The 25,184-nt window shown below is 37.5% G+C and overlaps 1 protein-coding gene across 1 annotated transcript in view; it reads right to left on the bottom strand.

Moving 5' to 3' along the window:
- The window catches only part of LOC140165660 (UDP-glucuronosyltransferase 2A1-like), a 455,852-nt gene extending 444,733 nt beyond the window's left edge, over window positions 1-11,119 (bottom strand). The window contains exons 1-4 of the mRNA XM_072188956.1: window positions 10,228-11,119; window positions 5,097-5,316; window positions 4,586-4,805; window positions 795-2,003 (exon numbers count right to left, since the gene is read on the bottom strand). Of these exons, the coding sequence (XP_072045057.1) occupies window positions 1,715-2,003; window positions 4,586-4,805; window positions 5,097-5,316; window positions 10,228-11,094 (1,596 nt within the window). The 5' untranslated portion in view covers window positions 11,095-11,119 and the 3' untranslated portion in view covers window positions 795-1,714. The remainder of the gene's footprint in view (window positions 1-794; window positions 2,004-4,585; window positions 4,806-5,096; window positions 5,317-10,227) is intronic.
- Window positions 11,120-25,184: the final 14,065 nt, after the last annotated feature.

Below are 25,184 nucleotides of genomic sequence, written 5' to 3'. Positions count from 1 at the left end.
ACATCTCAATACTTGGTGTGCCCACCATCACTGTCTATCACTGCCTGGATTCGTCGTCGCATGCTCTAAACAAGATGTCTTATCTTTCCTTGGTCAATGTCTCGCCATTTCCTGAGCAGGATGCTCCGAAGGCCTTCTAACATGTCTAAGGTGGTGTCAAGCTTGATTGCCTTGTTAGCTCTCCACTTAAGAGTGTCCCACAAGTGTTCTAGTGGATTAAGGTCAGGGCTCTTTGCAGGCGACACACATACTCATTTGAATTTGGCGGACAAAAGCAATGGTCATTTTTTGGTCACAGTATAACGCATTTGGCTTGAATAGGAGCTAAGTGCAACTTTCAAAATCCGACTTAAAGGGGCATTTCGTGATCCACAGCCTCATCCCCCACTTTTCCCCAAAAAGTTGAGATTTTTACACCACTGGATACCTCTGGCTACATAATGTTTATGTACCAAATATTTCTTGCAGATTAATTCGTTTAGCAAAAATATCGTTAAATTTGAATTTCGTTCTCTGGTGCACCAGAACGAAATTACAACGCATTGTCTATGGAGCAGTGTAATACACATAATCATGCATAACTCGTAAACGCAAAATAACTCAACCATGATATCATAGAGCAACAAAAGAGGTATCAAAATGCGCAGGAGAAAGCTGCGCTTTATATACATTAAATAAATTTTTGCTATATATTTCAGTTTCTGATATATCTGACCATCTATAATCGTTTCGATACTTTCTGGGTTGAGTTTATATCTTATGTACGGTAAGACTGACGACCAATTATAATGTACCCAGCAAACACAAAAACGTTTTAAATACGTTTTAAATAAGTTATATTTTGGCTTTTGGTTTAGGTAAAAACGTTTTAAAATGTCGGGTTATATAAAGGTTATGATAACGTTTTAAAACGTTTTGTATGAAAACACACTACAACAATATTTTGAAATGTTTTCAAAAAATGTTATTGTAAACTATTTTTGCAAACATTTTTGCCAAATAATGTGTCAATACTTAAATAACATTATGTTGCTATATTTGAACCCAGCAAACACAGAAATATCCTTAAAATGTTTTTTTCAAAACCTTTTAATAACATTTAAATGTCGGGTTATATAAAGGTCATGAAAACGTTTTTAAAACATTATTGAAAATATTTTGGGCAAACATTTTTCGCAAAATATTTTTTCAACCCAAAAATAACATTATGTTTAGAAAGTTTTGTATCAAGTTTTCAAGAATGTTTTTGTAGATTATCAAAAAATGTTTTTTAAGGTTATGAAAACGTTTTATACTCTTAATATACTCTTTATATAAGCCGACATTTAAACGTTTTCTGACAACCTTTTATAACCTTTTGCGAATGATGTCGAAAACGTTTTGTGTTTGCTGGGTATACAATGGGTCTTTTTATCTTTTTAGTTTTGGTTCCTCCGTGTGGATTCATGCTTGCCGATCCGCGAAGTATTAAACATTTCCATGGCAATTTCAACGGATGTGTTTCATTTTTGTACCCATTTATGATTATTGGTGTTTGTTATTCTCCGGGCGTTCTGGTTTTATTCCTGCTTCTAAAATCGGACATCTTGCCATATCCCTGTCCCGTCGGTTGGCATCGCTTTAATTTAGTAGCATTTGAGTAATTTGGCTTCGACCGAAAATTTAAACAAAATATTGATTGTCCATAACAAATGATAGAGTATGATTTTTTGCCTTATTGTGTTTTTACTTTAGTACCTCGTGCACAAACTTTACTACATCCTTTAAAACATATCCTACAAAAGCAAAACATGATAATAGAAAACATCAAAACTCCAAGGCACAAACATAGAAGTACGTCAAGAAGAAAATACTGGATTAGATTCAAATCTAACGCAGCCGATCGTAAGTGTCTTGCGTCACCATGACGTATGATGTATTCTGACCAATCAGCTGCTTGTTGTACGGGAGTGCGAGGGGTGTCTCGAAACAGTGCTGATAACTTCTTGGCGTTTGTCTTGTAGCTGTAAAGAAAGAAAATGGATAAAATGCAAAGTAGATGAGGTTTGGGATATATTTTTTGACATTAAAACTGGTAAAACATGGTAGTTTTGAATGGCTAACTATGAACCAAACATGTGCAGTGGAATTTTTCAACAATTAGCAAGGCTGTATGGTTTTCGGCTACCAAGACTATGAACCAAAATGATCGCATCCCCAAAGTTTATTAGCCGCGCGAATGAAATCAATTTTTTATAACCTCACTGTTGTTTTATTGCACATAAAATGTTATCATAATTTTTATTATATATTGTAAAACGGACACATTTCGTACGTGCAGATTCGTCAATACTGGCTAAGTAATTGACCTCGTTCCGTCACAGGATGCGTACGATCACGGCGTTTGGAAATCGCGACCTCTCTAGTGATTATAAAACGTCCTCTTAGCAGACTTCCCCCGCTTTCAATTGCGTATTTTTTGGTTTTACGTAGGCCCACTATTCAAGTAGACCTACTCCCCATCCCGAGAAAAGTGGGGGCAGTTGTGCATGTAAGCTGGGTACGCGGGCCCCAAGGGGTAGTGGGTGCGTGTAGTTCTTTGTAACATAATGATTGATATCTTGGTGTAGATTATTCATCCAGTTGGTAAATCAAGAGTACAGAAATATATCAAATACTGGAACTTACGGACATTACTTTACGAAACCATCGGACATCATCAGGTGACTGAATTAGGTCGATTGGTCACGTGAGAGACGGCGATCAATCGATGCTTATACCAAATATAAACTCATTCCACCTACAGAGCCTAGTGTACCTGCATTCTATGGCCTGCCAAAAATCCACAAAGCGGAACCTATTCCCGTTAGACCAATTGTGAGCAGTATTGGTTCGGTGACGTATGAACTTGCAAAACACGGAGCTAAGATCATTGGGCCACTCGTGGGACAATCGCCTCACCACCTGACAAACACCCAGGATTTTGTGAACAAAATCAAGGACCTTACTCTGGATGATAGCGAAATAATAACATCCTACGACGTGAGTGCTTTATTTACATCTATACCACCGGACGCCGCTATACAAGTTGTAAGGGACAATTTGGAAAAGGATCCCAATCTTAGCGATCGCACTGACCTTACTGTTGAACAGATTGTGGAATTAGTCACGCTTTGTCTCAAAACCACGTATTTCTCACACAATGGCAAATTTTACACTCAGCAATTTGGTTGTGCAATGGGTTCAAGTGTCAGTCCAATTGTTGTGAACTTGTATATGGAAGCATTTGAACAAGAGGTTCTGAAAAAGTACCCCGGCAACCCCCCTAAGCTGTGGTTGAGATACGTGGACGATACCTTTGTGGTGATAAGCAAAAGTGAGTCTGAACAGTTCTTCAAGTACATCAACAGCGTTGATCCTAACATTAAGTTTACGCAGGAAGAGTGTGAGAATAATCAGTTGCCTTTTCTGGACTGTTTGGTTCACCGCAACACCGATGGCAGCCTAACCTCCACAGTATACAGAAAGCCTACTCACACAGACCATTACCTTCAATTTGGCTCCAACCACCCCCTCATTCACAAACTGGGGGTTATAAGAACCTTGCAGTACCGCGCAGACACCCTCATTAGCGAAGAGGAGCCCAAAGCTAAGGAACTCAATCACATCCAGAAATCTCTTAGCACCTGCGGCTACCCAAACTGGGCTTTCCAAAAAGCTAAGACAAAGAAAGATCAGACCTTGGCAAGTGCGCAGAACACAAATCAAATCACCAACTCCACGCACGTTACCATACCTTACGTCGCTGGCCTTTCAGAGAGGTTAAAGAAGACCTTAAAGACTTTTGGCATCAACACATCTTTTAAGCCCACTATCACCCTCCGCGGCAAATTAGTCAAGGTCAAAGACAAACCTCCAAAGGATAAACGTAGCAACATCGTTTATGGTATCTCATGCGCGGAAAAGGACTGTAAGGACTCTTATAGTGGAGAAACAAAACAATCCCTTAGAGCTAGGATTGGCCAACATCGCAGACCTAGTTCTAACGAAGCCCAGAACTCGGCTGTTTTCACCCACAACAAAGTCACAGGACCTACCTTTAATCCGGAAGACGTCATCATTCTGGACAAGGAGAAACGCTGGTTTGAAAGGGGTGTGCGCGAAGCCGTCTGGGAGAGAGTCGAAAGCCCGTCGCTGAACAGAACAGGAGGACTACGCTTTCATCTCTCGCACGCGTGGGACCAGGCACTGAAAGGAATTGATCGCCGTCTCTCACGTGACCAATCGACCTAATTCAGTTACCTGATGATGTCCGATAGTTTCGGACGAAACGTCAACAAAACGTAAGTTCCAGTATTTGATATATTTATGTACTCATATTGATTGATAGTTTGTGACCCTCCAACCCGTAGGATTGCCAATGGTAGAAACAACAGGATAGTGAGGCATGTAATGCCTGCAGTGGTGGGGGAATATATTGAAAAATGTAATTAGTCCGAAACTTAGAGCCCAATAATTTCCCTGGGATGGAGGGGATGGGATGTGGTCATTGACGACGTTGGATTATGAATTTCCACCAGCTTCAGTGTCCAATGTTCCAACATACCTTGGTTCATCAATGACGATACGTATTGCTTGCGTCAGCAGATCGCTAGTTAGAGTCGTGACATCTACTCGAACCCCTATCCCACGTGACTCAATTCGTTGAGCATTGTCTGGTTGGTCACCAAATAAGGGTATTGCGACCATTGGGACCCCATGGTAGACTGCTTCCCAGACCCCATTCATACCACAGTGAGTGACGAAGGCTTTCACTTGAGAATGAGCTGTGCATAAGAATAAGAAAAACGTTTGTTATTTCTGATTTTGTTATCATCATATTTTTTTTATTTGCTTCTGATTCCGATTTTTATGTTAAACTTTGGATCCGTTGTTATGAGTGTTTTCACTGGGATAATGATCCTGATGATGATATATTTGTGAATATTCTGAATTACATTTATATTATACAATACTTAAATATTAAATCTGGAGTGTCAAAGTATTTTTTCTATGATTTCCATTGTTTGAAACTCGAATATTGAATTGCTATATAAACCAAACGATTAAGAGCTTACCGAGTAGATCATTCTGTGGAACCCAATCCATGACCTTAATATTGTCGCTAAGAGTTGCCGATGGTTGACCATTAAGCTTCCAGATAACCTTCTCTGGTATCTGTGCGAAGGCTCCTGCAAACATAGCTGCAATGTCTGCGTTGACGCCTTTGGCGTACGAACCCATGGAAAACAGGACGACACCGTGTTCACCCGAGCTATGGACGAATTCTTCTAAATCCTGTAAAATAAATAAAAATCAATTGCCAATTTAACCAATTCGCAATTTGTTTCTGTAATAGAGTTTAATCAACTGTGGTCAGGGATGTAGGTTACCTTTTTCTTGCTGGTACTATAGCCAGTGCAATAACACGAATCTTTCCCGATCAAATGAAGTTTAATTGAGTTGCTTAAGGTTAGGCACTATTTTAAACTGCGATTTGATAGTTTACAGCATCTTGCGAATGGTAGTGAGTTTTAGCAAAAATTGCATTGGTCATTTCATAGCAAGCGTATAGAAGAATTCAAATATCACAGATATACTTTTGTGGGTCCTGTGGTTCTTGAGTTATGTTGTAAAGAGGGGTGTAACAATACTTTTGTAAAACGTACATAACTCATTAGCAACAATAAATCAAGCCAGTTTTCAAAGTATAATTATGATTTGTAGAATTAACTTTTGCAAAATATCAAAGTGTTACATTTCAATAATACATTGATTTAGATAATGAAAATCGATTTGTTGCTTCGACCAACAATACCTAGTCTACCAGCCTTTCAGATTGATGATTGCAAGTGATTTGTTACCATGGTTACCAGTCCTTTGCTGTCAAGCTGGTGTACATTACTGATTGTACACACACACTACACACAAGAACATTGCTGAAAAAAGACAAATTCAGCAAACAATAGTTCAACATTGATCCAATATCTTGTCGATTTCACATGACGTTCTACATGGAAATGTTCTTTGCATGAAATAAGTACGATTATGCTAATAAAGAGCTTTGGGGAATAGGACTCGCTGAATATTTTAGGCGGCGAGGTAGGTACCAGGATAAATCACACGGCTTGGTAGAAGCGTCTTGGCCCGCTCGTCTTGGCTAGTCCCTCAGATTGGTAATTCGGTTCACCGGCTCTTCATCATAATTTGGCATTGGTATGGGCGCTAATAAAAAACTCTCCAGAGAACTAGAGGTTCGACCAGGGTCTTATTTAGGATTTCAGACTCAGCCAAGCAGATATTATCACACCAACAACAAGACAATCAAAACCACAATTTACTGATATTTAAGTTATTTATTACCTTACTACATCTTCTTCATTCCGTTCGTAACTTTATAATAAAACTAACAAGTGAACTAGGAGTATAACAAACTCCATTATCAAAGTAATAATTAGCGAGAATTATTCTCGCTCTAGACTATGAGGTTGTTTCGAAATCTGGACGCACACGGAGATTTCAGAGAGATGTTATCTCTCTGAGTGACTGCTACAAGCTACGCCTAAATCATAGCTTGCGTTTACAAATGACCATTGTGACGTTTTACGATGGTCTAATCGAAATGATACGGGAGAGTGATTTCTCACTCGGGGTGAACGACACTATAATTTTGATTACATAATAAATGAAAATAGAAGGGCACGGGATATAAAATATATCGCCACAACATATAGGATAGAAGGTGTTACATGTCACGGGAATACAGAGACAAAGAGACTTTGGTCCACAAAATGTCCAGATGTCTTTAGAATGGTCGTCAAATGGTTTAATGCATTATGAAGGTATCAGGAAAATGGTTATGGAAAAAGATTGCACGAAAGTAAAGATTTATATATTAAACAATAAGAAAATAATGGACGGAAATCAAAATCCAAGACGCTGACGCACACCGACATTGCCTGGTTAATAAATTACATTGTACAGCAGAGACACTAAAATGAATACCGGGATCGATACCCCCGAATGTGCTATGCACGATTTGATATTCAGACTATAAATCTTTGGATACCGGGGTAGAAAATGATGAATATCTCTCGTAATTTTTTTTATTCTAAAGAAGCCATATTTTTATGCTTGCACTTGAATATATGTGTTGAAATGATATGATAGTCGTTAGCTTGCGTATTGAGAAAGAACCGTGCGTATTGAGCTCAAAATCTGACAAAAATTATGATTTTATATGTGCCGAACTATAGCGCAGCCTAGGCCACTCGTGGCGGCAGTCTAAAAGCAGATGACCTCATGGCATATACCATGCTCACTGACCGTACAGAGGTTAGTCACCAGGCTATTGTCAATAGCCTTAGTCGGATGTCCCTCGGCCTATTATGCGTCTCAAAACTATTAAATAGGTCAGAACAAAGTGGCCATGCGTGGCTGTGGATTGAACCTACCATGGCGATTTCTGCCATGAAGATATCGGGGCGATGACACTGTGTGACGTCCTGCAAGGGTTGGGGGACTCGGGAATTTTAATTGCAGTAATATGGTCACGTGGTTACTCCATAAAGGACATAATGGCATTTTAACAGCCAAGTATTGAACACACAAGACAATATTTTTGGTGCGATTCTTCCACCCGACACCTTTATGATTCTTTTCTTCCACCACCATTTACCTGATACCCTGTGTCAGGATTGGACTGAAATTCCCAACCGACGCTAAGCAAAGCCACGCAGCAAATAAGGTGAACAACAACGAGACAGAATAATGTCACGCAACAAAAGGATTGTAATAAATACTTCAAAAACCGTTCTCTTATAAGCATGAAAAAAATAAATATCACAATGGCATTAACGATTAAATATAACAATTATAATGACTAGTCAGATGAACCTAAAATGAGTATACTCAATTTAATCATTCGCGATATAAAAAATATACCAAGTGCACTTGGAAAGGATACGTTTTAAACGTCGTTACATGACTAGAGTTCCATCACAACGTTGTCAGTTATACAGTGCGTGGAATCCATTCTCAATGATGCCACACACGTAGCCACGCCTAGTTCAACCAACGGTTAATTACATGGAATGCAGAATGTCGACGAAAACAACAGTTCCCAACGTCCAAGTCCAAGAGTAGAGTATACACACCCATGTACGGCTGTATAAATACAATTAATGAATCCGTGACTAGGATTTGTTTTCAAGTTCATATGATAAACTTCACACAATATTCTATCTGGGAGACTTTCATATTTCCAAATGAGCCACAGAATTTACTACTGACTTCTTTCTTTGATTAATGAAAGATATGGAACTTCTTTACAACATTCACACACGGCTAGTTCCACAAGATATGTTTTAAATTCCTGAAGTTTATGTCTCTACAGCAGGATGATTTAAATTGTCAATCTCGACACAAAATGACATGATATGTTCAGCACCAATTTAATTATGTTCAATTTGGAACTTTATGCTGAATACCAAATTTATCACACTATGAAAATCTAAATTTGATTTTCCCGCCAAAACAATAATTTAAACTATCACAAACAAAGCTTTCTTTAAATAACTAATTCATCATTAAATCCACTTTATAATTTACAAACAATATTATTTTACTTACACGAACAATGTCTTAAACCAGCATGGTTCTCACAAAGTTGGAAAAGTTAAAGTGTCAGCTTCAACCACGACGACCATTTTAAACTTCGCCAAACCCGACTCAAACACAAGGCACAAATTAGCTTCTATTGCTGATTCTAAGCTTCCATAAGACCTGGTATATCTTTCTGTATGAAGCATCGCAAACTGGTAAAGCCTTTTTAGCCATACGATGTTAGTATAGAGAAATATTCATCATGCTGAATAAAACAACATTTCACTTCCTCAGTGAAATGGGCAGCAGATCTTATCTCAATCGGATGTTAAAATTGAATGCCCAGATATTCTGTGAACATGCATCCACCAAGCCAGAAACTAATTTACATGACACACAAAAAATCTGAATATTGACAATACCTAAAGAATTGTCCACAAAAGAAATGGGCTGACCTAGGATCCAGGTCTGACCACTACATACAATACACACACCACATCTAGATTGCAAGCTTCAGTGCACATACCTGCAACTAGATTTAAGGGATCATGACATTAAGGTGAACTACCCAGAAAACAATCCACTTTTATTTTAAGGGATCAACTCCAATTATGACACCCTGCAAAAACCAATTGACCCATTTGGAGACCATTGTAAGGACATCATGAATTTCCGCCTTTCCGCCATTGTAAGCACTAGAATAGGCGCATGATGTCACCACACGTGATAACATCCGTCCCATTTATTAACACAATCTTACTAATTTCAGCAAAGAACATTTCCATCCAGTATGTCATGTGAAATCGACAGGATATTGGATCAATGTTGAACTACAGTTTGCGAAATTCGTCTTTTTCAGCAATGTTCCAATATAGGTTGTTTGATGTGATCATTTATTAATTTTTCTAACAAAACCTTATAGGTTTCAGTTCTAGACCTTTACAAGCTTTTACAATACCAACAGCTATCACACTAATATACATATTTATTGTTTAGATATTTTTAACTTGTTTTTTTTTACTGTTTGTAGTAATTTTTATTCTATAAACTGTATATTTGTGTGCAAATTGAGGACGATATTTACATATTATACATTTAATTTAATCTAGCCCAATGGTATGAGTTATTCCTTTCATTTCATGATAAAAAAGAAAATTTCCTTGCTCTATGTTACATTCTTCTTGTGATGTTTTAATGCCATTATACAAGTATCTACCCCTTGTAAAGATACAAACAAGATTTAAGATAGATAGCGCCACCAGTGTTCAACTTTGCTTAAAAATGAATACAGTTATATATACATGCCATCAAACAACCGTGTTGTTCAGTGTGTGTAGTAGCGCTAGACCGGGGTGCATTCAATAGTATGTTGCAACAGTACGAATGTTTCTACAAAACGGGTCTTGGGAGCAAAAATGATTATGGACGTGATGGACATCCTAATATTGAGTGCGCCCTTCCAATCGGGCTAGATCACTCATGACATCAACATGGTTCTTCAAGCAAGATTAATTAAAGCTTGATAAGATTTCTTAAAACCTACAAAATAAATTATATTTTACTTTAACTCAAAAGTATTGTATGATGGCATAATTTAGAACTTACTTTAGTTAGTGATTTGGCTGGTTGTGTTGTTAATCCTCCAACTGGTTTTGAGTTTGGAAGAAACGGTCTTGGAAAATCAAACGCAAAGTGAGTATTCATGAGCCAGAGGTCTGCATCAGCATGACGCAATAGTTCATTGGGAATACCAAACTGGGAGAAAGTCTCCTCAAGTGGATGGTCTATCGCTACAGTCATAATGTTGAGTAGCAGGCCCAATAAAGTGTTAATAAGTCGGTCATAAAAGAACATCTTATGATCAAAACTGCCTATCATAAGCTCTGGCATATATGCCGGATTATATGGCTTCCGGTTGCTAATCATCATATAAGAAGGTAAAGCCAAAAGTGCAGATACAGCTATGTACGGTAGTCCAATATCGCGCTTAAGTAATTGCAGTAAAGGACATTCAAATCCAAAATCAACAAGTGCGACTTGAAAGTTTGAGTTTTTAAGTCTCGACATAAAAGCCACATCATATAGAATATTATGACAATCTGCAACGGTTCTCGCCATGAATTCGTCCAAATTTTCCATAAAATATGAAAAATATTCACCACGTAATCCTGCGTTGGTCATTCCTGTTAAGAAATCTTCATGGTCCTGAAGAGTGAAGTTTGATTTAAAGAATTCCATCTGGATTCCAGGGCTTGACTTGGCCGTTACTTTGTCTTTATAAATCCCGTTCAGAAGCATTGTTACATGGTGTCCGCGACTTACTAGTTCATCGGCAATGGATTTCATTACGAAATAATGACTTCCGTCACTTTCCATAGGAACTACGAGAATGTTACTTGTAGATATTGTCTGTAAATACAATATGTTCCATACAATAAAAACGAGTAAGCATTGTGTAAAGTTATGTGCCATTATTGTTGCTAATGATTGGTATTAACTAGAAGTATAAATATTTAAATATAAACACAGCCTTACGTAACTAGCACCAAAAGATCCAAGTTTATAGGTCATCGAGCTCAAAGGTAAATATTTATTACTCTACTGCTCAAAGGGCATAATGGACTGATTGATCATAGTCTACTTGGTACCGGAATTGGCACCGGAAGTGGGAAGCTTATATATACGCTACAGAACGTGTGAAATAAGGTCATTTTTGTCATTTTAGTTTTTTTTCCTAAATTAAGTATTGAATTTTGACTTTTATTTGAAACAAATCGGACATTTGATTCTGACATGTCATTGCCAACGTTTGTAATCAATTAATACCTTTTAGTTTCAGGAGCAAGGAGTGAGATTTGAACACAATGTAAGTTCATAACCCTAACTCCGCTGCAGGGAGGTAAATAAGGATAATTTACTGGGTGGGCAATTTAATTTATTTTTGCCCTCAAATAATGGAAAATAATTTACTGGGTGGGCAGCGATAATTAATGGCATCCAGGCGTTTGGATTTTCGGAAATGTAGACTTGTTTTTGCGTATAATTTGGCTTTGATGTAAAAAGTGGACATTGCACTCCCCCTAAATGCATCTTCTACAAATGTTAAGCATATTCATGTAGCAACTTTCAAAAAGACATTGTTTACCATATTATATTTCACTTTGGGAATTTAGAAATCTTATACTAATTATCACTCACCATTACTACTACGTAGAAAAAAGCAGTAAAATTCAGATGGTAATTATTATATGGTGCCCAATTGTTTGTGGGCAAAATAATTTACTGGGTGGGCACTTTTGGGCATCAATTGGCAAGTTGAATTTACTGGGTGGGCAAAATAATTTACTGGGTGGGCAAATGCCCACCCAGTTAACATGTTATTTACCTCCCTGCTCCGCTGAGGCATTTTGGCGGAAGGGAAGGAAGGAACGGTGAAGAAAATGACGAGAATTTTCATTTTCTCGGGTGCGTTTTTGAACCCCCGACCCCTCGGGTGCTAGACACGCTCACGGCCATACCTTGCCACGGGGGATTACCTTGGCCGGCCAAGCTTTCCGTCACCATTTTTATGTGCTTTCGCATGATGACGCAATCGCATCACGTGGAATACTTGCGCTCGCAGATTCTTGCTCTTTTAGCTTTTTTGGTCACGTTTGGGTTAATTTATTCCCTGAAATCACATATATATCAGGAAACCAATTTTGAATATCGGATTCTAGTGGCAAAAATAATCTTAAATCACCAACCCCTTATGATTGCTAAACTTAAACCACGTTTTAAAATATTCTAACATATAAGGCAAATGTTGTGATTGCCAGATACTTCCTTGAAGTCTAATATCTTTGATTTAATCACTCACCAGTAATCAGACTGGCAACCCATTCCATCAAAAGAGGTTACAAAACTAAGAGTGCTTGATGTAAAAGAGAACAAGTTTCCTACAAAAACAAAATTATTTTTATCATCACATATACTGTTTCATTCTATTGAATTCTGTGTATGTATTCATTCTATATACGACGGCACGCACTACTTTCAAAAGCATTGTGTATGTGTTTTCTAAAATACATCATGAATTTGCTTTAAAAGTTGTCAGAGATGAGTTGGTTTTGAACAAGGAAGGAAGTGAAAGTTTCTGGGCATCAGTCTACAGTTTTCTCAAACACTCCAGTTGATTAACTGTTCTTTATCATTCAAACATTTACTGTAGGCCTACATTTGTTGGTAAATCAAGTCTTCATGATTTGTTTCCACTTATGCTCTGTTTTTAATATAATTGCTACAGATCAAGTTTTCATCATGATGTTTTCACTGATCTACCTGTTTCCTATTCTCATTTCCACTGTGGAATCATCCGGTGAATTCATCTACCCAAAAGGATTACCTTGTAAGGTACACAACAGGACAGCATTAGACTGTAGCAACAGGAAACTTACAATTATTCCACTGCTGAAAGATGATAACATCAAGAGTTTAGATTTGAGTTATAATCAACTTGAAACTGTCAATGGGACGAGTTTGATTCATCTCACTTCACTTCATATATTAGATTTGAGTCACAGCTCTGTTTCGAACATCAAATTTGACGCAAATCTGCCTCTGCAAGTATTGGACTTAAGCTACAACGAGATAAGCAACATCAGCACTGATACATTTATAGGACTAAACAAGCTGCAAACTCTAGATCTAAGCCATCAATACGACCAAACTCCATATCCTGGCCAGTACCTTACATTGCATGGGAGTCCATTTCTTTCTACCACATCATTGAAAAAACTAGATATTGTTGACTGTAGTTTGCGCAGTCTACCACCATCAGTATTCAGTGGGTTAAATGCACTACAAGAGCTTGATATATCCAGGAATGTATTATTTCCGATTTTTCAAGGTGTGACCAATCTGACTCACTTGGATATAAGGAATAAAAGACTCGATTCACTACCACCTGTTCTGTTTAAAGACATGATAAGTCTGCAATATTTAGATCTAGCTTCCAATAGAGGCATATTACTATCCAGATTATCCAGCTTACCAGAGCCATTGTTTGCGGATCTAACCAGTCTGGTATATTTGGATCTGCAAAGTAATTTTATATCCAATTTATCAGAAACATTATTTGTGGACCTCATCAGTCTGCAACATTTAGATTTATCTGACAATTCCATGGGAAGCTTACCAGAGACATTGTTTGTGAACCTCATCAGTCTGCAACATTTAGATCTATCTGACAATTCCATGGGAAGCTTACCAGAGACATTGTTTGTGAACCTCATCAGTCTGCAACATTTAGATCTATCTGACAATTCCATGGGAAGCTTACCAGAGACATTGTTTGTGAACCTCATCAGTCTGCAACATTTAGATCTATCTGACAATTCCATAGAAAGCTTACCAGATACACTGTTTGTGAATCTAACTAGTATGGCATATTTAGACCTGCATAAGAATCATATATACAGCTTGTCAGCGACTTTGTTTGTGAATCTTACCAGTCTGCAGCATTTAGACCTATCTTGGAATTACATATCAAGCTTACCAAGGACATTTTTTGTGGGTGTCCATCTAACATATTTAAACATTTCTTTTAACTCATTAAGCACTACACCATGTAAAGCAATAGAAAGTCTCCAAATGTTATCAGCACTGGACATGAGTTACAATTATTTTGACTATGTGACTTGTCCTATTGGGAATATGACGAGTCTCAAGAAGCTGTTTGTATCTCATTCTCATGTAAATGTATGTAGACCAGTACAATACACTGAATATTGGAATGAAACCAAATGGTCAGAACTAATCACAAGGTTACCAGCTTCACTATCTACTCTGTCCCTGAGGGTATATGGTAATAATTCTGTATTTCAATCTGTGATTGCTGGATCAGTATTGAACTCATCTGTGACATCATTGCAAATTTTGCCTACGCATACCACTGCTACTGATCAGATATCAATTGAAGATGATGCATTTAGTATGTTTCCACAACTGCACAATTTGAGTATGCATTCTCTATTGCTTGGGGAATTTTATTCTGCCATATATGCCTTCCGCAGCTTGTCATACCTAAGCTCACTGGATTTCAGTGATTTTAGTTTGACAGAATTTCCTGGCAAAGCCCTACCAGTGCTTGCAAACTCACTAAAGCACTTGAATCTGAGCAATAATGACATACAGTTTATATCCTATGATAGGCAGTATATCAGTTTACAATTGGAAACGCTGGATGTCTCGGGTAATCCCATTAGAAGATTAGACCTTGCATCGTTTGGTAAACACGTGACTAATGTCTATTTGAATGATATTAAAACACGCTATAGTTTCTGGATGGGTAATCAGACTCATAGTATATCACTGTGTGCTTCATCCCCTGCACTGCAGGAGCTTACCTTTGACGATAAACTACAGTTTGGATTTGAATGGGGTAAATGTGAAAATCTCAAGTCTCTTGTCATATCCGACTCTGTGGGAAATATTTTTGGTGAACAAGCAGATGCCAAGTTTCCTCATCTAGAAAAGCTAACATTAACAAATTGCAGCTTGTCATCAATTGACCAATTTCTCCTTGAGAGTCGCAACCTGCGATATCTAGACCTAAGTAGCAATAACATTGGCAGTATTAACAGAAGTGACTTTTCGTCACTGGTAAACCTCAACCACATGGATCTCAGTCATAATAAACTAGAAAGCTTACCAGAAAATCAATTTCATCACATGTCAAAACTGGTCTACCTTAATTTGACCGGAAACAAACTGGTCAATTTGAATGGTTTGAAAGGTACCCATAGTCTACAATTACTTATTGTGTCTGTCAATGCATTGACCACACTACCCGCCTTCTTGATGATGACACCATACAACTTGCAGTATGTGAATTTTGGGAACAACATCTTTAACTGCACCTGTGAAATGAAAGCCTTGCAAGATTGGATACTCACAGATCAGAGAACATACATAAATCCACAACCAATGTATATATGTAATTCTCCTACAGACTATAAAGGACTTGGTATCACACGATTTCGTTTAGACTGCACTCTGCATCATGGCACTCTGCACCTTGCATACATTCTCATCAGTAGCTTTTCAGGTTTGGTTGTTATGTGCGTAGTAATTGGTATAATTTACAAGAAATATCGATGGCATATACGTTACAAACTATGGGTTTTGTTTTATCAAAGAAGATATCGGCGATATGTAGACAATGACGATGATGCTGATATTATGAACAGCGATGATGAGGAGGATGTTGATGCCGATCGCAGATATGAAGCACCCATCATGCGGCGTCGATATCATGCTTATGTTGCCTACCACAGGGCGAGTCAAGCATGGATAGATGGCGAACTTACACCAAACATTGAGGATGGACCAGAAGAGTTTCGTCTTTGTATGAAAGAAAGAGGTGACATTCCAGCAGGGCATTATATTCTCAATGCCATATGCCACGGTATTTCTAAAAGCCGCAAAACTATCGCAGTTTTATCAGAGAATTTCATGGATGATGGATGGTGTCATTATCAGCTACAGATTGCGCAAATGCGTTTGGTAATGGATAATGAAGATGTAATTATTCTTGTACAGATCGGAGAAATTCCTGATAACAAAAAAACAATGTTGCTTCGTCAGTTATTGCGCAACAAGGAAGTGTTGAAGTGGACTGAAGACCCTATTGGACAAGAGTTGTTCTGGAATCAGTTGAGGATGGAACTACGTAAACCAGCGCGAGTTGATCGTAGATTTGAACAAGTTTGAAGTTGAAATCAGAAGCATATTTTATGTTGTTCTTAAAGCAACATGTCCACACAAAATATATTTGTATGTATATTCCACAAAATGTATTTTCACTGTCAGATATGTGACCTTTTGATTTTGAGCCGAACAAGCGAGGTAAAAGAAAGACAATCGGCGTTTGCTCATTAATTCCAGCGCCAATGTCGCCAATACATGTCACTCCATCAATCGTGACCTAGGTCGGCCACCTTCATGTCTTATGAACATCCCGTACGCCATGTATGAACAGTGTTTGAACCATATTTAATTTAAAATCTCAGAATTTATTACAAATACAGCACCTAAAGTCTTGATTTTTGAAGGGTAATATGAATATATACTGCGCCAATAAAGTATCCTTACACTTGGAAAAATAATCACAATTTCCAAACTGAACAACATCGGGGTAAATTTGTTTTTTTAATTGATGCACTATCTAATCCTGTACATTATGACACCACATTGAATCCAATGTGCCTTCAAGAAGCAAAGTTACAAGCATTTGATTAGACGAAGGTCCAGTTTTAAAAGTGACAAACTGGCCTATTCAAAACTCCACAGACTAGACATATGGTTTGAGAGTGGTGAATGGCTAATTTATGCGTTTGGCTTTAATTTAAAACAAAAGGAACAAAAGAAAACTGAAATAAAAGAACTGACAAATAACATGAAAGTTATGAAAAGTGCAGAGAAGTAAAAACTGAAATAAAAACGGCTTTAAATAACGCTTCATTGAAGAAACTGTGTTGTCTCTTTGTTGCGCTTGTTGGAATCTTTTTACGACTTGTATAGGCCAGTTTGTCACTTTTAAACCAGGACCTTTGTCTATTCAATTACTTGTAACTTTACTTCCTGAGGTCACATTGGATTCAATGTGGTGTCATAATGTGCAGAATTAAATAGTGCATCTATTATAAAAAAACAAATTTACCCCAATATTGTTCAGTTTTGAAATTGTGATTATTTTTCCAAGTGTAAGGATACTTTATTGGCGCAGTATATGTTAGTTTATTGTTAAAAAGAACATTACAATTGTGTAAAAATCATTGAGGGCGTCATTCTCAGCAAATGTTACAGTATGTATTTAATTTTTAAACATTTCTTAAAGGCACATTCGTATATTTTGAGTTTTATGGCCCTAAAATATTCGTGATGACCCTACATGCATATTTTGAAAGTTAAAGATGATGATGAAAAATCATTTTGGTATGTTAGGAAGAAGTCAAGTTCAATGGCGTCCTATAAACGACAATTCCTTTTGTTTCGTTCGGAGGGGGGTCTAAAACATAAATATCAGCAGAAAAATTGCGGGCAGGTTCGTGAGAAAATGTTACAATCTGGCTTTAATACAATAGAAAATTCACGCAATATTTGTAAAACTTGACCGACCTGCTGGTCATACTGTAATATCGCCGCATACATCTATAATTAGACAATAATAACTGCGCATCATCTATTTTGAGGTCATTGTGTGAAATCGGAGGGTTTTGTTTTGGGCTGAGGTATTTTTCCGAGGGAGCGGTAGCTCCCGAGGAAACAGGCCCAAAATAAAACCCGACAATTTCACACAATAACCTCAAAATAGATGGTGCAAAGTTATTATTGTCATTCATTACCGTCGTATCTTATTGTGAACAAATCAAAATGGCATTATATGTTATTTTATGCCATAAAACGCTGTTAAATATAACCAGTTTTAATTATTGTTTTAACCTACCCAACAAAAAATCGACCAGGCGAATATAAGCCATAACGCTTAGCTTATACACGCACGCGCGCGCAGAAGTCATTGTTGCGTGTCCGGAGTCATTCTATAGGGGATTCATAACCTCCGCGTATTACGCCATATGTGCGTCCCAATTAAATTGCTCGTTAGATGATATACGCACACCGGCGCGGAGGTTATTGATTAGACAATAATAACTGCGCACCATCTATTTTGAGGTCATTGTGTGAAATCGGAAGGTTTTGTTTTGGGCTGAGGTATCCTAAAATACCGAGGCCCACAACAAATCCCGACAAGTTCACACAATGACCTCAAAATAGATGGTGCAAAAGTTATATTGTCATTCATTACCGTCGTATCTAATATTTTGAACAAATCAAAATGGCATTTTATGTTATTTTATGCCATAAAACGCTGTTAAATATAACCAGTTTTAATCATTGTTGTAACCTACCCTACAAAAAAATCAACCAGGCAAATATAACATTCGCGCCGACAACAAGAGCTACCAATCACAGAAGCGAGACGGCATCGCGTAGGCGTGTGCGTTGCCATAACGCGTAGCTGTCATTGTTGCGCGTCCGGAGTCATTGTGAGTTATTATCCATTCATAACCTCATTAATATACAGCGAAGCCTGTGATCCAATCAAAAGAAATTGATTGCTTGACCGCGCACTAATTGCGAGGTCATTAATAACTCACAATGACTCCTGACGCGCAACAATGACTTCTGCGCGCGCGTGCGTGTATAAGCTAAGCGTTATGGCAACGCACACGCCTACGCGATGCCGTCGCGCTTCTGTGATTGGTAGCTCTTGTTGTCGGCGCGAACGTTATATTCGCCTGGTCGATTTTTTTGTGGGTAGGTTACAACAATAATTAAAACTGGTAATATTTAACAGCGTTTTATGGCATAAAATACCATTTTGATGTGTTCAAATATTAGATACGGTAATGAATGACAATAATAACTTTGCACAATCTATTTTGAGGTCATTGTGTGAAATTGTCGGGGTTTGTTTTGGGCCTCGGAATATCCTTCGGGGCTGCGCCCCTCGGGATATTCCTCGGTTCCAAAGGCAAAATGTTTAGATTTTTCACAATGCCCTCCAAATAACTAATGAGCAGTTATTAACCTATAAGTATTATACCATTTCTTATCTTATTTTACAGGCCAAAACGTTAATAGATGATATAAACAATAGTGCAGAAAGTGCACAGCCTTGATGTACATCTTTCTCTGAAACAAGGGAAAGAATAGGATACGATACCATGCAACTTTCGCTTCATTCTATTTATTCTACTTTCCTTTCGTTTTCCCATTCTTGTCTTTCATGGTAAATTTAAAATTCTTTACTCTTCTTCCTCATATGTCATTTCTTTCGATTTTCTTTATTCTGTATTCAGTATTCTTTGCTTCTTTCTTCGAACAATATTATTTTTATCTTTCTTACTTGCTTGTTTCTTGATCCTGCTGTACCGTATCTTTTCTTTCTCTCTTTTTCAATTATATGCTGGGTTATTTTTCCTGCTCTCCTTTCCGGAACTTTTGTTCATTGCTTCTGCACTTTGCTACTCCTTTCCTTTGTTTCTTTATTTATAGATTCTTGTTTATAAATCAGGGATTTCCTTGATTCTGTTTTTGTCTTTGCATTTGCGATATTACACCTTGCATGATGCAGTCATGTCTACAGTAGAATTCACCACGACCTTTGCAGGACTTAAACCCCATTAAAAGCTATTAAACCAAGATAACACTCATTGAAAACAGCTCAACTGATTAAATCAGATCTTCTCTGGTTAAATCCACACAACACATGTTTCTGTTTTACCTGTGCAATGAGCAATGAGCTGGTATTATAGTTTCAGTTGGGTGAACGATTATAAAGCGAACGCAAGGTAACAATACTGTGGTGTCTTTTGTTTACGAAATGAGACAATAGTGTGCTTATTGTTAACCAGCGTTCTTGAAAATGAGAAGCATAATGGTTTGCAGACTTAACACGGTTTGGAAATAATTTCTTCATATTATTTGGTGTTATCTGTCGTTTACATATCCTTCCTAAAACACAAAATTGCGAATATTTCCAAACACCTAAATTAGCTAAAAATTTAGGACATGTTACAAAACTATATTTTCTAGCATTTCAGAGAATACTTTAAATATTGGCCGGTTATTTTCACACAGTGACGTTAACTAGGCAATGTCCTATTACCTATAACATACACTAAAACACCAAAGTGCGAATATTTCCAAACACCTAAATTAGCTAAAATTTAGGACATGTTACAAAACTATATTTTCTAAAATTTCAGAGAATACTTTAAATATTGGCCGGTTATTTTTCACACATGACGTTAACTAGGCAATTGCCTATACTTCTAACATACACTACTTGTAGAGGTCACGCGTCAATTGTGAGAGCTCTGTGTATTGTGTATAGGAAAACGGACAGTAACTGCAGTATGGAACATTTCTTAAATATTTAACAAATGCTTTCCTTTCTATCATGTTTGCACCGAATTCATTAATTGATTCATAAATTCATTCATTCATTCATTCATTCATTCATTCATTCATTCATTCAGTTCGAAACCATAGAAAGACAGTTCAATAGAAATTATTGCAATAAAAAAGAAATATGTGCATGTGTCGATGGTCATTTATGATTAAAAGTACCAATAATGTATGGGGCTTCGGCAGTATATTGTGGTACCACTGTCATGGGGTAATACCTTCTTGGGATCTCGAGAATAAAAAGGACCCAAAATAGGAATATTGACCCGAGTCTTTTTCTTGACACCACTCGGGGTGGGGTGGGGGTTATACCTTCTTGGCATTTCAAGCATGATATGGCTCAATGTAGAGGTACCGCGTGAACGTACTAGTGAAGTGCGGTACATTCAAAGATTGCTTTACCCTATTGCTATAGACTGAAGTTACTGTATTATATTTAATCATTATTTGTAAATGTATATTGATCTCAACCTTGACCATAACTGAGATCCAGTCCATATTTGCCAACAAACTCTTCTCAATACCCCACACGTTGTTGAAATGCGCAAAAAGATTAAGTAAAACAAGATTACAAATATATTGCAACCATCTTGTAAACTTGACTTACTTATTCATCTCCACGCACATACACTTTATATTATCTCATGTCTGGTGCTCCTATAGTGCTTCTATTCATGACCATTTCAGACCAAAATGTTAAAGCCATAATGTGTGATTTGCTTCACAGCGACGCCTTCAATTTTACTCGGATTTCTACTTTTTGCATAATTATAATGCCCAGTGGTATACTAAAATACCACGTAAAAGACTAAGCCTGAAGTGCTTTAATAACAGTAAAATTTAACTTTTGTATTAAAACCGGGTCGACCCGGTTTTATTCAGAGTTCAACGATCGAGTACTTGCTAACATGTACCGTGGATGTCAGCTTGTATGTACACACGTCGAGCGCGATGCTCCGTGCAGTTACATGTAATACGATTGGCGAGCGTAGTACACGCATTGTAGGCATGGGAATGAATCGCAATTTTCTTCGTTATACCTCATTTGTTTGGCTCCAAATTAAAAGGGGATAATGTGATCAGTGAAAACAAACATTTAAATAAGCATCTATTCTTTATGCAAATCACACATTATTGCTTTAATCAAACCTTCAGAAACTGGCGAATCAGGACTTTGCAATGGGTCTGGCCCGTCGACCGTCCTGGTTAAGCGGCAGTCTCGTGCTGTCACCTCGGCCGGCGCCAAACAGCCGGCTCAGAACTGGTACGGACCAGGGGACATGTGCGGCGTTCCTTCCTTCCATCCTTCGTCGAGTCATGTACGTGCAAAAAAATTAAGTAAGACAAGTCCAAGTTTGCTTAAAAACACAACCCGGAAACTGGGCTTACTTATTTCTTTAAACACATAGATTAATCAGATGAATCCACTTGTCACCATACCGCATGATATACTGTCGAGTTTTCGAATCTTCTGCTTGTTCTTCTGATTTTAATCAACATTTTTCTAAAACACTACTTGTGCCAAATATTTCCGCCAAACGCTTCAGCCAATGTTGACAGAAATTATTGACCGACGAACCAAAAACCAAAAGGTCAGAAAACGGTTATTTAAGAGTAGCACTACCGGTACATTTTATTTATACTGGATAAGATTGAAGGTCATTCATGTGGGGCCGAATTATCCTCTTTTGGTTACCATAAGTGGTCAGAAAAAACACTTGATGGTTGATGGCAATAGACATTAGAGGTTATCGAACTCATAAGCCACCGCCTGCTTTTCGTGGCTCTTGCGCCACAGCAGCTCTAGTTGCAATTCTTATTGCGACTTCGCTTCAGTTCCTTCAGAATTCCGAGTGCATTTCAATTCATATCGGCTCAGAATATGCAAATAACAAGTCAAACTTAATATGGAAATTAAAACTTTATTAAGCAAATGTACAAAAATAAGGGAGGACAGTTTTTATGGTCTACTTAGCTCAGCAATGCTCTGCTGTCTTCGATAGCGCATTGTATCGGAGAGGTACCTGGCTTTTATCGAAGCCCAAACCCATAAAAGCCTGTAGCAAACTCTGTCAGACTCCGCTCAATTGTACACTATGCTCCGATACCACGCTTTGACCAAAATATCGATTAAATCAATTTTACGACCATGCTTGAATTAACAACCACTTGAAACCCAATTACACCACTTTGTGTAAACATAAACTTACACACATTATTGACTTTCTATTGACCGGAGACACGACCCCAGAGATGCTTATTTAATGACCACTTGAGAAGGTGATGAGTGGGTCGTTATGTACTTACTGAACACAAAGGAAATTGATTATGGTTTTACCATCGACCGTGTTTATAATCCTGCTGCTCTGCTGAGCGCTCCGATAGATATCAGCAAACTCGTATACTGTTCGCTTGTTCCTATCGAACGCTCTAGCGTACATGAACCATTATCGAAGACAGCAAATCATTGCTGAGTTAAGGGATCTAAAATGAGCGTTTATTGCGTTTCGACAGTATTTTTTTGTGGGACATGAGAGCACCTCGGACCTATCGAATTGCATTCTGAATACGAAGCATGTCTTTCTGATATCAAATAATTTTCATTTTTTGAAAATCACAATATAATACAAATTTTATGACAAATTATAAAATTTGATATTTTCAAATTTTTGATATATTACAGTCCTCGAAGTAAATTATATAAATCTAATGATATATTCTTAAAGTGTATGTAGCAGTGAGGAAAAGCCGACGGTCAATTGAAAATTTTGACCTTTCATATTGAAGATATGGATTTTTTCCCAAAAAGACCTAATTTTTTTTGGTGTTTTGGGGAAAAAAATCCATATCTTCAATACGAAAGGTCAAAATTTTCAATTGATCGTCGGCTTTTCATCCCACCTACATACACTTTAAGTATAAATCATCAGATTTATAAAGTTTACTTCAAGTACTGTTAAATATCAAAATATCAATTTTAATGATTTGCCATAAAATGTGTATTAAATTGCGAATTTCAAAAAGTCAACATTATTTGATATCAGAATGACATTCTTCGTATTCAGAATGCAATTCGATATGTCTGATGTGCTCTGATGTCCCAAAATAAATACTGTCCAAACGTTCATACCCCAGCCCTTAAGTAGACCATAAAAACTGTCCTCCCTAAGTATAACAAATTCATATATTTTTATATTCAAAACGACAGCTGCAACAATACAGAAAGGTAGCCACCTGCTCTTAAATTGTATAGAGCGATGAGCTTATTGATCTAATTAGGTCCGAAACCGAAAATATTCTCAGTCAAATGAAGACCTTGGCACCACCTTTCCGTTACATGCTACGTTGTCCATTCCTATTGGAATCTATGTTTGATCTTCGGTAGTCAATTTGTACCGAAATTTCATCCCACAGCACAAGATGCGCGATGCAATAACACGCATGGGAAGGAATTTCGGTAGAAACTGACTTCCGGTATTCACTGCCGAAATAATCGGATTAACTACCATAGCAATGGATGAATAGACAAATTTTTGAATAGATTGCCTTGAACTACAAGCAGATTGCAATAATCATCTGTGTATGTCACCAAACATAGATTGATACAATACTGCTCTTTTCAAAGATACTAATGTTACATGTGCGAGTGATTAGCATTTCTTTGACATCTATGGTTCAATGCATAGGTACCGCGTGAACGATGTAGTGCAGGGCGATATATTCAAAATTGTATTCATTCATTGCTATGGTAGTTAATCCGATTAATCACGTCACTTCGACTGCGAATTGAAACATATGACTCGCGTACAGCCATATAGATGAGTTGACCTATGATGTCATGTTAATACATTCAGGACGCCCTCTGTTGTTTCTACATGTATTGCAGACAACATAAAATCTTTTCAGAACCCGACTGATCTTTTTTTTCAAAACCTTTTTTTTTTTTTTGATAATGTTTTTTTGTATGTAGCACATGTAAGCAAGTTTGATAGCATTTGTGGTATAGTAGTCACCGCTTGAAAAATTTCAGACAGAGGGCGTTCCAAATGTAAACACATGTCAACTTATCTATAGACGAAAAGTTTTACACCCGAAATACACCCAATCAACATATTCAGCATATCCTTGGGTATATCCTACAAAATACACCAAATCTAATCAGCATATCCTGCAAAAAGACATTTTAGAAAGTAATATTTGTTTCAAACGCTATGAACATAAATTTAGCCTAAAACCTATCAAAGCATTTTAACACATGGACATGATGAATGTGTTAACACATCGTTGTGATTATCGCATACCGACGAATAGCATATAACTATAAACCGTCCCCTTCCGCATTCCTTCGTATTTATTCTAACTACAGAGGGCGCCGTTTACAGTACAAAGCCGTTTTCGCTTTGTTAGTCGCAAATTCGCGCTCAGCGAATTGCGTAAGGCACTCCACGGATAGGGACGATTTATAATTATCTCGGATTCGCCGTATTCAGTGTTTATGACGACTATTATGATTATCAATGCTCCATAGATCATAGCCCACGGTTCAA

This window comes from Amphiura filiformis, chromosome 12, assembly GCF_039555335.1.
Source record: "Amphiura filiformis chromosome 12, Afil_fr2py, whole genome shotgun sequence".
In the NCBI taxonomy this organism is placed as follows: Eukaryota; Metazoa; Echinodermata; class Ophiuroidea; order Amphilepidida; family Amphiuridae; genus Amphiura; species Amphiura filiformis.
The sequence above is the reverse complement of the archived record's forward strand: the minus strand, read 5'-3'. Positions and strand labels throughout refer to the sequence as shown.